The sequence below is a fragment of the Centroberyx gerrardi genome, chromosome 4, assembly GCF_048128805.1.
Source record: "Centroberyx gerrardi isolate f3 chromosome 4, fCenGer3.hap1.cur.20231027, whole genome shotgun sequence".
Classification (NCBI taxonomy): domain Eukaryota; kingdom Metazoa; phylum Chordata; class Actinopteri; order Beryciformes; family Berycidae; genus Centroberyx; species Centroberyx gerrardi.
In genome coordinates this window covers 15,060,574-15,075,686 of record NC_136000.1, presented here as the reverse complement: position 1 = coordinate 15,075,686, position 15,113 = coordinate 15,060,574, and the positions used below count along the sequence as shown (strand labels likewise).

Below are 15,113 nucleotides of genomic sequence, written 5' to 3'. Positions count from 1 at the left end.
TAAAATGACAAAAAAAAGACGGGTTTGGCTGAGCTTTGCTTGAAGTCGAGGAGATAAGAAAACCTTCCACTCCTACAGTCACAACGGTCACAATGCAGAAAGAACTGTTTCTACACCCAAAGACAGTTCTGAGTCAAGCACACTAACACACACTTGCACACACATGAACACACACGCACACACACACACACACGCAAACACGCACGCACACACACACACAATACCCATCTTAGTGACACTAGGACAGTGTCAGATACAGATATGACAGACAGAGAGAATGCCAAACACACCCTGATAAGGACTGTCATATCTTTCTTGTGACAAAGCCTTGCTTGGCGCTACCAGATAAGTCAAACACGACATAGCTGTAATGCAGCATTTCTAGGATGTATATCCACATATCCTGACATAGTATATCTCAATGAGAAAGCAGCAGCTGAATAATAAATTGAGGACTCCTGGTGCCGGAATCAATACTGTGTTAAACCAGATATCTTGGTCCTTTGTCTGAGCAGTGTATTCCTTTACCTTGGCAGCGCTCTTCAGCTGATACATGGACGGGTCGTCGGCCGGCTTGCCCGCAGCGCACTTGGTGGCACCGATGAGCTCGGCCAGAGCCTTGGCCACATCCCGCACCGCGTTTATCAGAACCACCTGAGGAGATAGAGCTGGAATCAATACAGCACAATGGACAGAGTATAGGTTTATCAGCAGCTCCCCGGGGAGAGGATTTAACACTGCAGCGCTTATCACTCCCACCTAGAGTCATGATACTTCAGACTTAGTGGAGGGCAGAGATAGAGGTTTACACACAGGGGAAAGAGGAGACTGAGAGTGTGTATCAGATGAGACTGCAATTACACAGAGAATCTAACCCTGGGTGTATAGAAAGATAAAGGAAATCCATTGTAGAGGGCTAACACTAGGCAATAAGAAAATAATAATAATCGATAATATTAGCAGGTTAAAACTTCCCTAGCTAACAGGCATGAGGCTGAATTATGAAATAATCAAAATATAACAACTGAGCCTTGATGTAAATCTTTCAGAAAACTAAAGCATATAACTGCATAATCTGTGGTTTTAGTATACTTAATTTACTCTAAATGCGTTTTTGATTGTTGTCAGTGCGTCACCTGTGTCTCGGGGTCCTCGGAGCCCATGCTGGTAGCTCCCATTTTGACCACCTCAGTGAGCTGGGTGATGGTCTTGGCACTGGACTGGGCGGCTTGGGCCAGCTTCTCCTGGCTGGACGCCGCTCCAGCAACCAGCAGCTTGGTGTCCTCCACCAGCGCCTTGGCTGTCTTCAAGATGCTCTCCCTGAGGGACCGGACACATTGTGTCACAATCTGCTCTACAGTCACACTCAAGGACTAGCAATATGAAAGGAAGCTGTCCATTTTCTTAGCAGAAGGTGCCTTCAATAAGGCCCATTTTCAATATACATTTGTTATGTGAAATGTATCTCAGTATTCAGCTTTAATGGCAAACTGCACTTCACCTGACTGACTAATCAAAGGAGCATGGAGCTACTAAGTACTGCAGTGAGAAAAGTGTGTAGTTTTACTATTATCTATTGCCTATTTTCAACATTGTTGTCAAATTGAAAATAAATATAGTTTTCCTAATCCCTGAATTTGACAGCAGCAGTATCTTGGTCTCATGTTTGTGGCAAGGTCACTACACCTGTGGTCAGCAAAAGACTCTTCGTTCTCAGGGTTCAGTGTTCCAGCTGAGGCGAACATGATGGTGGTGTCCAGGTCAGCAATGATGCCAGAAACAGCGCTGGCTGCTGTGATGCAGGCCTGGGTGCCTTTGTTCCCTGCCTGCAATGCTGACAGCACCAAGGACACCTGGAACATATGTAAAGCACAGCAATGGATATGTGTACAGGGCCTTCCAAATGACTGCTTCCAGACAAGGTGGTGGCAAAAATATCAATAAACTACAGTTTCTACACATGTATGTTTCATGATCAAATAGCAGTCTTTCTTCCTCTTAATAGCATGTTGGTGAAGCCTTCATGTGCCAGCTGAGCCAGGTAGCAAATCATTGTAGTGAAAAACCATGAGCAATCTGGATAAGGGAGGAGGCTGGCAGCGAGAGGAGAGAGCAGGGTTAAACATGCATTAGATCAGAGCCTGCTGCACAATCACATTAAGCCAATGAGCCTAACTCTGCAAATCACACAGCTCCCTCTAAGACTGCCGTCTGCCCATCCCTCACAAACAAATGGAAAGCCTGAGAGGTACATTTCAATGAGGCACGAGCTTCAGATATCAATACGCATGAGGCCACAAATTATTCAAGTCTGATATGAGTCCTGAATCAAATCAGGGGCTGGGTGGGGCGAGAAATTCTAATGTGATATCAGCAGGGCGAGCTTCTGCCAGGGTCACAGCAGGAACACATTATTAGTCTAACTACACTGTGTGAGGCTGGTCAGGAGAGCTTGCTCTTATGACCTGGTAGGCTGCTACAGTAAAGCCCATGCTATTACCTTCTAAAATGCTGAACATAAAACGTGTATTCTTCTGATTCACTGTACCAGTTCAGCATTAAGGCTAATTGGGATTATATGGCTGGCAAAGAAGTGGAGATGGTATTATAGCGAATAAACCTTAGAGAAAACATGGAGAAGCATCTCTGTCAGCTACAGTACAGTAAACAACTATTGACACCCAAACTCTCTTCTTAAAGCCTGCAACTGAAAACAAACTAATTAAAATATGCTCTTTATCTGTTCATTTGAATGGGAAGTCTTCATATAAAAACACTGAGTACTGCAAAAATATATATTTTCATAAAAAATGATAATGTCGGCTTTGTGCTACTGCTTAACTTCAAACGGCAGAGATGACAAATTCTATCTGACATTCTTAATATGACTGCAAGAAGAAGACTGCAGTTAGAAAATGAAGACATAAAAAAAAGCTTCATTCTGCAGGTGGTATAGATAGAACGCTATACCAGTTTGTTTCCAAGTAGCTCCACGTAGCTTACCTTCTCTGTGACTGCGCGGGCACACTCGATGAGCTCCCTCTTGGAGAAGCTGTCGGTGGGGCTGAGCTGCAGGGCTCCAGCCTTCTGGACCAGGTAGATACAGCCGTGGCCCAGCTCCTGCACCCGCGTCTTTATCTGGAAACCCACCTGAAAGCACAGCCAGGCAGCTACTACTACTGCGTCCATCTTCTCCTCTCTGTGTGTCAGTGTACTAGACAATGGCAATCATGTCCTGAACTGGCATGCCTCTTATCCACTGGGTGGATGAAAAACTGATTTCTAGCACCCTCAGAGAGGGAATGCTGGCACTACACCTTTAATTTCCTGACTGAGATTCATGGGTGGGTGGTACTTCATTATAAGCATCACTATAGGCTTTTAGACTTGTAGAGGTACAATGTCGCTATGGTAACCAGCAGGGTTTCCAGCAGCCTGTTATATACAAGATATTGATAAGAGCTGTGTGCTTATTAGGCCAATGTTTTCACACATTGCCGTCCTTTGGACTACACAGAAGCTTTAAGACAAGACTATGTGGGTGCTGAGAGCGATGGATGCTGGAGGGGTGAGAATAGATTTCTGTTTGATCTCACACTGTCGGGAGCAGCCTTTAGGAAGGGGCGTCATATCAAAGAACAGCAAACATCTGCTCTGATCTGTGTATGAGTAAATACATCCAAATTCATTTTAAGGGTAAAATGCAGGCCTGAGCTGATATTTCAGACTGACATTTCAGGGACACAATAGCAATGTGATATAGAGATATGATATATCTTTCATAAGCGTACATCATTTTTCCCACTAGGGATAGACAGCATGTCTTCTTACCTCCTCCGGTTCTGCGGTGGCTGCTGCCAGGCGGCCTTGGTGTGCTAGCTGCCCATAGTCCACTGTCACCTGGGAGGCGAGGCCACCAAGCTCTTCTGGACAAGTCACTGACTTAGTCATCTGGGGCAAGAGAGAACATACATCATCATTACAGGCGGATTAACTGCACCAGCCATGATGACAAGTAGTGTTGTCATGCAGATTGGAAGTAGGGATGGGACGATATATCGCAATTCAATATATCGCAATACAAAACAGTGACAATACGTATCGTGGGGCAGAAAAATGAATTGCGATATTAGCTCCATTTTATTCTGCTGTAGCAATCACAAATGAGTTAGCTTGCCCATCGCAGTTTCACAAGCTCTCCATCAAAATTATATTATTTGCACTTTGTAATGACATTTTTAAATTGTTGTTTACATCCTGTCAAGCCAATGCCATTGCTAGAATGATTTGTGGCTCAGAAATAAACATAATTCTCTCATACTTTGTTGTCATTGATTATTTATTACATTATATCGTGGTTGTATCAAATCGTGAACCGCATATCGCGAAACGAATCGCATCGTATCGTCGCATCCCTAACTGGAAGTGTTATGAAAAGAAAATCAGGGAGGATATGGATATTTAAGTGCAGTGGTTTGCTCACCATCTCCTGTGCGGTGATGGCGATGGCCTTGGAGAACTTCACCATGGTGGTCTGGTAGTCCACAAAGGAGCCTTCAGGTTCAGGAGGCGTTCCTTCATCCAGCTGTGGAAGTCAACCCACTAGCATTTATCGACACATTAATCCTACGCCATTTACACCAATTATACTGATTAATTTGAGACTTCTATATGTTTAATTGGGGTATAAGGTTTTATAAAGCAGTTGTCCCATTTTGATTAGCTTTATAAATGCTAATAGTATCTTCATGATGATTGATATGCTATGTTTAAGGTAAAGGTAAAATGAAATTACAAAAAAAGGAAAGATAAAATGAGGGTCAAATCTGACAGATATGTAGATATGTGACTGTGTGCAAACCATCTTCAATTATTAACAGCAATGTCACAGCAGTGACATGTCCCCCAGCAGGATGAGTGACAGCGAACATCACCAGTGGGCTGTGGATTCAACACTTGTCATCTATTTGACTAATGAGAGTCACTGAGAAGGACATGCTCTCCGGCACACCCACTGTGGAATTAATCTTACAGGGAAAGCTCACTTTGCCTTTAGACCATTAAGACAGGGAATAAGTGTCAAAACTGAAATCCCTTTAAACTACCAGAATAGCATTCTCTCCGGTCATACAGTACATTCTCCAGCGAAACACACACACACACACACACACACACACAGCCTAACTCACCCTGCCCATGGACTCAGCGATGGACTCCACCATGCCCCCAACCATGCCGCCCTCACTGGCTGCCTCGTTCAATGTCACCATGATGTCGTCCACCGCCTCCTTCATCAGCTGGGCAGCTTCAGAGATGGCATCGTGGGTGTGGGCAGCCTAGGGACACAGTCAACAGCTCAAACCACATACAGTACAGTACATATATTTTTTAATTTATTGGTCCCCATAATTCACACAAATTTCAAATGATAAGTGCTATGGGCTACAGAACAATACTAAATATTATAGTGGGAGACAGCTGCACAGTCATGGTAGGCCATCTATAATTGGGAACTGCTTAATACCTTAGGGTTTCCTCCCCCTTCCTTGGCGGCATAGAGCATCTGCAGCGCGGACTCGGACAGAGTCTTGGTCTGGTCCAGGATGGTCATCTGCTGCTGGTGGTCATGAAGCTTAGAGGCCAGGCCCACTGATGCCACGATGAGGGGCTCGAAGTAGCTGGCCAGCTGGGTCACCTGGGAGAAGGGGTTTAAGAGAATTGTCTGAGAGACGGAGGAAGGGCTGCATCACAAGATATAAGCGACAGAATGGGGTTTTTCTTAGTAAAGCCGGTGAAAGCCAGAGGGGATGAAGGGATATGCGGTCAGAGCGGCACCTTGTGCCCCAGTTGGGCAGCTTCGCCTCGGGCTGCTGTGGAGATGGGATCAATCAGGTGGCCAATCTCCTGCACAGAGGATGTCAGCTGCTCCTGGAGAGCCTGATGAGATGCAACAGCAGAGAATTGCAGTATAAGCCACAACAGAACAACTACAGACTCCATTAAGACAGAGTTCTTTCTCTGGGACATGACAGAGCTGATGAGGTATTTGAACTCACTTCCATGGAGATATCATCTCTACAGGGCAGAGTCTGTCCAACGGCAGCCAGTGAGGCTTGCTCAATATCCCGGATGCACTTATTGATGTTGTCAATGGAGTAATCACACTCCCTCTGTCCCGGTGCCTTGTCCCTATCAACAAAGATAACAAATAATGCCTTTATGCACAATACTATGTAAGACTGGGGAGTATAGAAGTAATCCAAATCCATATAAGATTTGGAGGTGACTGCTCTGCAGAGGGAAATCAAACGCAGACTATTCCATGGCTTAGCTGCTGTGAGAATGGTGTATGCATGTAATTGGAGGGTGATAATGAAGAGAGAAGACACTTCTGTTACAAACAGTGGGAGGGACACACCTTCGGTAAAATAAAGGATGATTTAAGCAGATGTGTTGCAGATCCACCGTGGCAAAACAGGAACTCGTCTTTATCACGGCTCTGTAGTGTTCACTATCTTATTACAAGGCAGGGGGAATCTCCGCAGCTATAAACTACTGTGGCAATTTATTGCACAGTTGAACAGATTTGTACAGAGTGAGCCTCCAGTTTCAGACTCTGTGTTTCCCTCCAACTGTGAGCAAACCGTCATAAACTTTCATCCCAGATAATCCTACAGAGATGGATGTGGCCGTGGGTCGGACTAATACTGACCTGATGGAGGTGATGAGGCTCTTGATGGAGTCGGACACTGTTCGGGAGTGGCCGGCTAGTATGGACCAGGTGGGAGGGTCTTTGGGGTTGAGGACCAGTGAGCGGGCTGTTTCCAGAAGGAGGGCGGAGCTATCCAGCATGGACCAGGCTGAATGCACAATAGGCTCCTGGGCTGCCGAACCCTGGGGAAAAGAAAAAGATTAGTGCAGGTGAAACAACAGCCCAGGTAACAGCTCAACAGTGAAATGCTAACCACATTGGTATGACAGAGTTGTTAATATTCCTTGACTACCTTGGAGAGATCAAAGGTGCAATCAAAGGGGGGATGAGATTAGAAAGGCAGCTTTACAGAGACGGTGGAAGAAACACCTTCAGTCTTTATGATCCGAGCCAAAGCCTCCCTCGACAATTAGATTAACAAGCTGAAGATTAGAGCAGCTGTGCTGAGAGAGAGTGCCGTTAAACACTGCCCTCCAACAGATTACAGCCATAAAGCTTTTAGAGGTGTGCGAGGACTGTTCCGCTCAGATTGTAAAATAAAAATCCATCCAGTTTCTCCTTGAGCCTTTTCTTGACATTAAAAGAAAAGGGAAAATTGCACATCAATCCAATTCCCCCCAGCTTCCCTGTACAAACCTTTCTGTGTTGGCTCAATATAAGAGACCCTGTTTCAAGGGGATTGAGTGCAGAAGTCACAAACATATTCATTATATCTCTTTGAGGAGTAGCTTTGAGATCTTCCATATGAAGAGAGGAAAGAACCGTACAAATAGGATGTTTCTGAGAACAAAGAATCTCATAAAATATTGCATTTCCATTTTTTTTTATGCACAAAAATTAAACTAGTCATTAACAACCATACAAAAAGGGAAAATACGATTCTAAATTTGGCATCAAAAACAACAACCTGCAAATGCTCACACTTGCATGCATACCTCATTGCTGATCTGAGCAGGAATACTCGCAAACTCCGGGTTGTTGGCAAATGTGGACAGGTTCTCCACAGCCTCGAGGAGCGGGGTTGTAGCAACACGGCACCTGTTTCTGTTCTCCTCAGAAAAATCCCCATCTAAGGCCTGTAACAAGAGAATGCCACTGAATATTTGATCATTTTGGCCTCATATTTTTAGTTAATAACTGAATAAGATGTCATTATACTGTAATTAGACTATCAATATTATACAGAAATCCACAACTTTTCACAGAAAGTTTCACTGAAATCTTCTACCAGTTACAAGCAATGAAAAAAATCTTTTGTTCCACAAATTCACATTCATCGTTTTGATTAGTTGGGGATTTGACCTTGATGGTTTTGACGAGGTTGGCTGTGGTGTTGGCCACCTCCTTGGCTGACTGGACAAACTGTCTCCTAGCCACGGGGTTGGAGGTTTTGGAAGAAGCCAGGCGGCAGGCATTACAGAGCGCTGAGGTATGCTTGGCTACAATCGTTGCTGCAGACAAGACCTAACAAACAAAAACACAAACAAATAGGAAAGCAAAGTTGTATGAAATGAGGCATTCCGGTGAGGTGAGCAGGGTAAACTACTTAGGACATCTGAGGTCCATTTTAAGGTTTTCGAACTTAATGGGCCAAATAATTCAAGTCACAAGTGATCTATATAGTCCCCATTGCAGTCTCCATATGCCAATGAATGGCCCTGTAATGTTTTGCAGCCCCAGGTGGATCTTCTCACCTGTGAGGGACTGCTGGCTGGGTCCACTAGGTTCTGACACGCCATCTGTATAGCCTGGTTGGCCCGTGCAAACTGGATGGGATCCACCAGCCCCTCATGGCCTGACTGGCTATTTGGATCAGACACACCTACTAGATATGAGGCCTTCAGGACAGAAAAACAAATGCATGGTTAGTTCTAGGTTTGGCAAATGCCGATATGATGGAGCTGAGGGTGTGATTTTACTCAACAGCTTTAGGGGTGGCAGTCTATAGAACCTGCAATGAAATCTGCCTCACACTGCCTTAAAGTCACACTGAAATGACTTTTTTGCTCATTCTAACTATCAACTATCATATTTGACAATTTATGCCAAAAAAAAAGGACAAAAAAATTATATTATTGTATTTTTGTATCAAAATCTCATTACTTTTACTTCCTGGAAAATGGAAAATCTTTAGTAGTGACATAATTGTGTACCAGGAGGCATACATATAAATTCCAACCAATAAAACCATCACAGAACAATTTTTTAACAATCCCGCCCCTCCGCCCCTCCCATCAAATAAAACTGCCTTTCTCTCCCTAACTCATATCCCATTGGTTTACACTTTTGAATGATCCCTCCCTGCGTTGAGTCCCGCCCCAACATCCTGTTTCAACAGGAAATACATCACATTAAGGAAGCAAGATGCTCTCAAGATGTAGTTTCATTACAACTTTAAGTCAATCCTAACCCACCTAAAATAATTTTAGAACTGGGTATGGGTTTCAATGGAATTTCAAGTGTCCCATGATGGTCTAAATGCTGTTTCACAGACTTTTCCACCTTGCCAAGAAGATTCTGGGGGACATCCTGAATCTTTAATTTTTTTTCAATTTTTTGGCATGAAAATTGACAAAATTATATGTGCAGAATGTTTGGCAGCTCTAATTACTTCAGCTTCCCTCTGCCTTAGAAGGAGTTGAGGTGATAGATACTTACAAATTTAGTATCTTTATTAGAAATAACCTCTATGATTAATTCTGAGCGCAGACGTAGAATAGGGAGCAAGTCTTGGACAGGACTGGGCAAAGAGAAGAAGAGAGGTGGACAGTAGAAAGCAGAGAAGAGCAGAGGAGAGCAGAGGAAAGGAGAGAAGCGGAAAGGAAAAGAAGTCGCAGGGAGTTAGTACCAGGCTGTGATCTCACCTGTCCTGCAGCCTCTGTCAGCCCACACAGCGCCTTGGAGGCCACGCCCACACTCTCCCCGAAGGCTGGCACATCGCCCGTCTTGCAGTGTTGAGAAATTCCTGCCATGGACTCTCCTAGGACCTGAGGCATGTGGAAATGGAGAAAATGTGAAGGAATTAGATCTTCGGCTGCCTATTATATAAAATATTTCTGACAGTAAAAGTATATGGCGCACGCAATTCTTCTGAAGGCCCGTACCTTTGAGTTCTCCATGACACTCTCGATGCAGTCAAAGTAGGAGAGCTCGCTGACAGGCTCGTTGGGATTATCCAGCAGCCCTCTGACAGCCTGGGCACACAGGGAGATGGTAAAAAGTTAAACCCCAGTGGACACACCACTGAGCATTTCTGCTATGATACCCCCAAGCTTTTTTCAGCCATTCAATTCAGATTTGAAACAGTAAACTCTTATGCAAACCTGATTGGATTATATTGTCCTAATAAGTCATGGTAATGGTTTTAAAATGCACACCATTATTGTAAATTTAAATTTTCTGACATAAATGAGAGAAGGCGACTGTATGCATAAGAGTCATTAGTGCAGAAAGTTCTGAATGTGATGTCCATCAAAACTACAGCAGGCAGTGAACGGGTGATGAATGTCAGAATGACCGGCTAATTATTTCCCATGAAGACAGATCACTGCATTGCATATAACAATATTGTCAGTACTGAACCATATGCAAAATAGATGGATAGCAGTGGTGAAAAAATCTACTCAGTTTCCCCTGAAGAAAAACACACAGGCTTGTAGGCCTGAAGACAAGAGGGACTGTGTATGGTACAGTGTGTGTCTGTGAGGACGGCTACCTCCAACTCCCTCAAGGCGTTGTCACACTCCTTTTGCCCCGCTGCTTGCTGGGTACAGAGCGTGATCAGCTGGTTAATACTCTCTGTCACCGCCCTGAAACACAAGGGCAGCCACACAGCCTTTTTACCTCTCACATCTCTCTCTGCATGCACACACAGCCTGCCTTCGCTCACACACCGCCTGTCACACACACATTCACACACTCAGCTCCTCTACGCAAGCATGGCATCGCTGGCCTCTCACTGCGATGGGCTAACTCCGTGCACAGACGTGCCGGCATTGCATTGAGTTTGTGTTCAGCCTTGCTGAGCACAGACAGGCTCTAGCCAAGGCTTCCATCTTCCTAATTAGACAGAGGGAAGTCAGTCAGGCCCAAAGCCCTGCGGGACTGGCGGCTTGGCTTCTCTCCACTAGGGGGAAGGATACTCCCTCTAGCACTGCCAAGGAGACACGGCATAGGAGTGGCATACAGATGCAGCAGAGAGATGATTTGTGACATTTAAGTCTAAAATGTGAATTTTTCAAAACTTGCTAGAGGGTCAAAACTGGACCAGGATTCATAGTCAGGAAAAAAATACTTCAATTTACTAGCACATACAGTATGATATATGTAAGAAATGTCTTCTGGTTTGTCAAAGAGAATCTTATCATATCTGGCACTATCTGCGTCTTATCGCACCTTGCTGCCACAGCTAGAAGATTCTTAGCATTGGCTGCTCCTGGATCCACGGACAGAGACTTGGCAGCCAGCAGCAGCTTACTGGACGCCATGGAGATGTTCTTCAGATTGCCAATGACTTGGATCTGGTCGTCTTTGCTCTGCACAGCCAAGAAAAAAGACAATACAGCTATTTGATGATGGATGCAGAGCTTTACCAAATATGATTGAAATATATGGACAGGATGTCTCTCTAACAGCAATTCTGCAGTATTCCTCAGCAACCTCGTCTAGCAATGGCAGGTGTATTGTATATAAGTCTGGAGTGTGTATTTGACGTGTGTACCCCCCACCTATACCCTCTTTCCTCACTCAGCAGGCCTCTTTAAGCCTGATTAAAGCCCGGGTGTCATGCTACATCAACTCCACTCCCAGAAGATCTATCCAAATTAATGAGCAAAATAACCAGAACAAGAACATCATCAAAGATCTCATTACATCTGACTGTTCGTGCTCTCGGGGACAATCATGTGCCTAAGTGAATTAGATGAAAAGGTCTAATTAACAAATGAGTTAAATAGCTTAGGTGCTAAAGTGACATAAAAATATGAAACCAACCACTCAACAGTTGACTACCTAAGAGGCGTTCTGATTTAGCTCATCAAAGCTCTGAGTGCTCTTCCCACCTTGCAGAATAATCAGGCGCACATCACAAATTATTGGAACTTGTCTGGCAGTGGGGAATCATTCAATTCAGTTGCTTCTATGTCGTGTGGAGGAGCCGTGTGACAGATCGCGAAACCTACTTGGGTGTGGCCTGCCATCTCGATGCCGGCGTCCAGGAACTCATCAAAGTCTTGGCTGAACTTCCCTGAGGCCACAGCCAGCTGGCTGCTGGTCCCTCGTGAGGAGTGGACCACCTCTCCTGCAGAGTGGTTGAGCTCAGCTGCTGTGTGGTTCAGATCGGTCTGGGCCTCCTGGAATGTCTTACTGCAAGGAGGAAGCTTCAAAGACAACACACACATCAATTAAACCATACTGTAGTACTCAGGACATCATTACCAGTTAGATGGAGGTCACCAGTTTAGATCTTGGCTGATACTGGAATGCACTTGTACAGTAAAGACTCAATTCTTCGGGTGATGTGTGAGGAGGAGACGTGTTTAATTTTGTGGTAAAAGCAATATGATCCTCTGCTAGCACCTCGTACTGAAAAATGTCAAGAAACCCAAAGTGAAAGCTCGCAGCAGGACTCACGGTGTCCACCAGCAGCTTCTTGCTGGCCTCTCCGATGCTCCTAAGGGCCATGTCCACATCCTTCTGGCCCGGCAGGCAATTCACACAATTATTCAGGGAGTGGGACACTGCTTTGGCCACCTGAAACACAGCACAACACTCTGTCAATGAGCTGCCATTAGTCATTCTAACAATGCGCTACACAATACACGGTCCCACAGCACAGCTATAAGGGGAAAAACATCTCAAATGCAAATTGTGCTCACAGCGGTGCACAGCAATCCGTGTCACTAATTTATGCTGCTGTCACAGACATATGCCAAACAATATGTTTATCCCCTGGAGGGCTGCCGGAGAATGAGCAGTTTTACTCAGGCACTCCTGAGAGAGGATTGCTAGGCAAGAGACAGAGGAGAGAAAATAGCAACGCTAAGAGGGGATAATTGTTATGGAAAGGAGAAATGTTTACAAATCAGTAGAGGGGAGAGAAGGGCCTGAGTGGAACAATGTGATATCAACATGAATACCGCTGCCTCTGGGGTATACATTAGTGGGAGCCATGCTCACCTGTGCCAGTCTCTGCTGACTCTCAGCATCTCCTGGGTGAACCAGGGCCTGGTGGGCCTCGTGGATCAGCATGGCGGAGCCCTCCATGACACACTGGGCTGAGTCCAGCATTGCAGCTGCAGCCTGAGGCTCCTTGGTGCTGGCTGCCACGCCTCTGGCTGCCTGGGCCAATGTCCTCAAAGCCTGTGCCGTTTCTCTTGCAGCCACACCTAGGAACAATCAGGCACAGTTAAATAATAATGAGTAATTTCAATATAGCTGGATAGAGTGAGATATATATAAATGTGTGTCTGATTTTAAATGGCGGTGCACACCCGAAGAAAAAGCTCCAAGGTGCACAAGCAATGATCAGGCTGCATCTTCAGTTTCTCATAATTATTGATATATGAAAAAAGATCACACCACACCAGTCCTGACATTTCAGTGAATGCCTTTATCAGGCTGGCTTTGTCATCTACCACCAGCCACCTTGATGAAGGCAATTGCTGAAACGTCAAGACTGGTGTGGTGTGATCTTTTTTTCATATACCAATAAATATGAGACACTGATACAGCCTGATGGTTGTGTGTGCACTTCATACAACATCTAGTAACTATGGCTGGAAACTCTCCAGATCAGGATGAATTAAGAACATGGTGTTCACATTCTCCTGTGTTTTACATTGTTATGTATTGAGACCAAGTAACCATGTTTCTATAGATACTGAAGCCGACATTTTACTAACCAAATTCATTTCAATTTCATTATCTTCTCTTTGCAGCAGTGCTGTGTTTAAGTAATGCAAACAATCAGGTATGTATGATTACTGTCTTGAATTATTGTGTTGGTAATGTGCAAATCAACCAGCAGAAGCCAACAGTACCACACTGAGAGCAATCTGAAACACCCTCATTGTTTAAATAAATTAGCTTATATAGTAAAATATGGCCCCACGTGGGAGGTGCCCTTAACTTATTACACATAAAGCTGAGAAGAAAAGCAGCAAATTGCATCAAGTTGCATTATCCAGCCAAGTGGAGCCATTTGCTGATGGAATGTTAAATCTAGTGAAAATAAGATTAATGAGTAGCTAGCAGCACCCTGGGCCGCAGCATGAAGTGCTGCCTGGGAGCTTTCATTGTTACAATACGCTATTCACTATCTGTCTTCATCTCTCCTCCCCTGAGAGCATCAATTGAGCTAGAATTGAGGGCAAAACAGCCGGGCCATGCTGGATCCACGGGGCTCAGTTTTAGGCAATAGTGATAACACCACTAAATAAAGGAGTCTTAATTTCCTCTGCCTGCTTTATCCTCTGAATCCCAGTTGGCACAGCTAACAGGAGCTACTTTTTTCAATAAAAACCTACACTCAGCAATCTATGTATATATGCATAAATTATATCTAATCTGCTACAGCAATGTATTTAGACAGAAGTACATTATTGAAGTAAATGGCTCTTTAAGCTTCTCAGACCTGCTCTCTGTGTAGAATAGGCTTCTTTTACCTGTATAATGTTCATTGCCCTGCGCAGCACAGGTCAGCAGTTGGGCCATGGAGGAGCCCACAGCCTTAGATGTGCTTCCCAGGTCCTGAGCGCACTTCTCCAGCTGTGTATACAACAGAAAATACAAATAAACCATTGGATTTGTATCCCTCTTCTCCTCATCTCAACAGGCTGATGTTTATAACGTTTCAAATGAACTTTACTGGAGGCAATATTATGTACTGACCGATTCCCCAGGAAGAGGTTTGAGTTGAGCGTCGATAACAGACATCTTGGCATCTTGAAGCTCACTCCTGAGTGTTTGCACTGTTTTGAGGGCTGAGTCAATCTCCAGAGGACCACAGGCTTCATGGGCCTTCAACCAGTGCAGACACAAATGTTACTCACACTCTACTATCCACAATAAATGGGATGCAATCCTGTATTTTGTGCTTGTTATCTCTATCTTTATGGGATCAGAGATTGGGGTGTTGCTAAGAGCAGCCTTACAACAAAAAACATTTTACAAGAGATAGCAACAAATTCCTGCATCAGCGACATGTATCCTGCTGTCTCTAGCAGTGTTGTGTACAGATACCTTCTGGGTAGCAGTCCTGAGCTCTGCCAGGCAGGTAGCCAGGTTCTTGGCACACTGGCCCAGTTGCATAGCAGCAGCCTGGTCAGCCACTGTGGGAACTGCCGATTTTGCAGACGTCACCATCTTACTTCCAGGCTGGGGGATGGCGACGGAAAAACAA

The 15,113-nt window shown here is 44.7% G+C and overlaps 1 protein-coding gene across 1 annotated transcript in view; it reads right to left on the bottom strand.

The window, feature by feature from the left end:
- The window catches only part of tln2b (talin 2b), a 48,934-nt gene that overhangs the window by 12,850 nt on the left and 20,971 nt on the right, over positions 1 to 15,113 (bottom strand). The window contains exons 23-46 of the mRNA XM_071915542.2: positions 14,954 to 15,088; positions 14,603 to 14,731; positions 14,377 to 14,479; positions 12,890 to 13,098; positions 12,344 to 12,463; positions 11,893 to 12,090; positions 11,108 to 11,247; positions 10,428 to 10,521; positions 9,817 to 9,906; positions 9,577 to 9,699; positions 8,407 to 8,550; positions 8,015 to 8,176; positions 7,648 to 7,788; positions 6,713 to 6,894; positions 6,057 to 6,189; positions 5,836 to 5,937; positions 5,525 to 5,695; positions 5,190 to 5,336; positions 4,484 to 4,585; positions 3,832 to 3,951; positions 3,004 to 3,150; positions 1,687 to 1,853; positions 1,137 to 1,320; positions 529 to 654 (exon numbers count right to left, since the gene is read on the bottom strand). Of these exons, the coding sequence (XP_071771643.2) occupies positions 529 to 654; positions 1,137 to 1,320; positions 1,687 to 1,853; positions 3,004 to 3,150; positions 3,832 to 3,951; positions 4,484 to 4,585; positions 5,190 to 5,336; positions 5,525 to 5,695; positions 5,836 to 5,937; positions 6,057 to 6,189; positions 6,713 to 6,894; positions 7,648 to 7,788; positions 8,015 to 8,176; positions 8,407 to 8,550; positions 9,577 to 9,699; positions 9,817 to 9,906; positions 10,428 to 10,521; positions 11,108 to 11,247; positions 11,893 to 12,090; positions 12,344 to 12,463; positions 12,890 to 13,098; positions 14,377 to 14,479; positions 14,603 to 14,731; positions 14,954 to 15,088 (3,369 nt within the window). The remainder of the gene's footprint in view (positions 1 to 528; positions 655 to 1,136; positions 1,321 to 1,686; positions 1,854 to 3,003; positions 3,151 to 3,831; positions 3,952 to 4,483; positions 4,586 to 5,189; positions 5,337 to 5,524; positions 5,696 to 5,835; positions 5,938 to 6,056; positions 6,190 to 6,712; positions 6,895 to 7,647; positions 7,789 to 8,014; positions 8,177 to 8,406; positions 8,551 to 9,576; positions 9,700 to 9,816; positions 9,907 to 10,427; positions 10,522 to 11,107; positions 11,248 to 11,892; positions 12,091 to 12,343; positions 12,464 to 12,889; positions 13,099 to 14,376; positions 14,480 to 14,602; positions 14,732 to 14,953; positions 15,089 to 15,113) is intronic.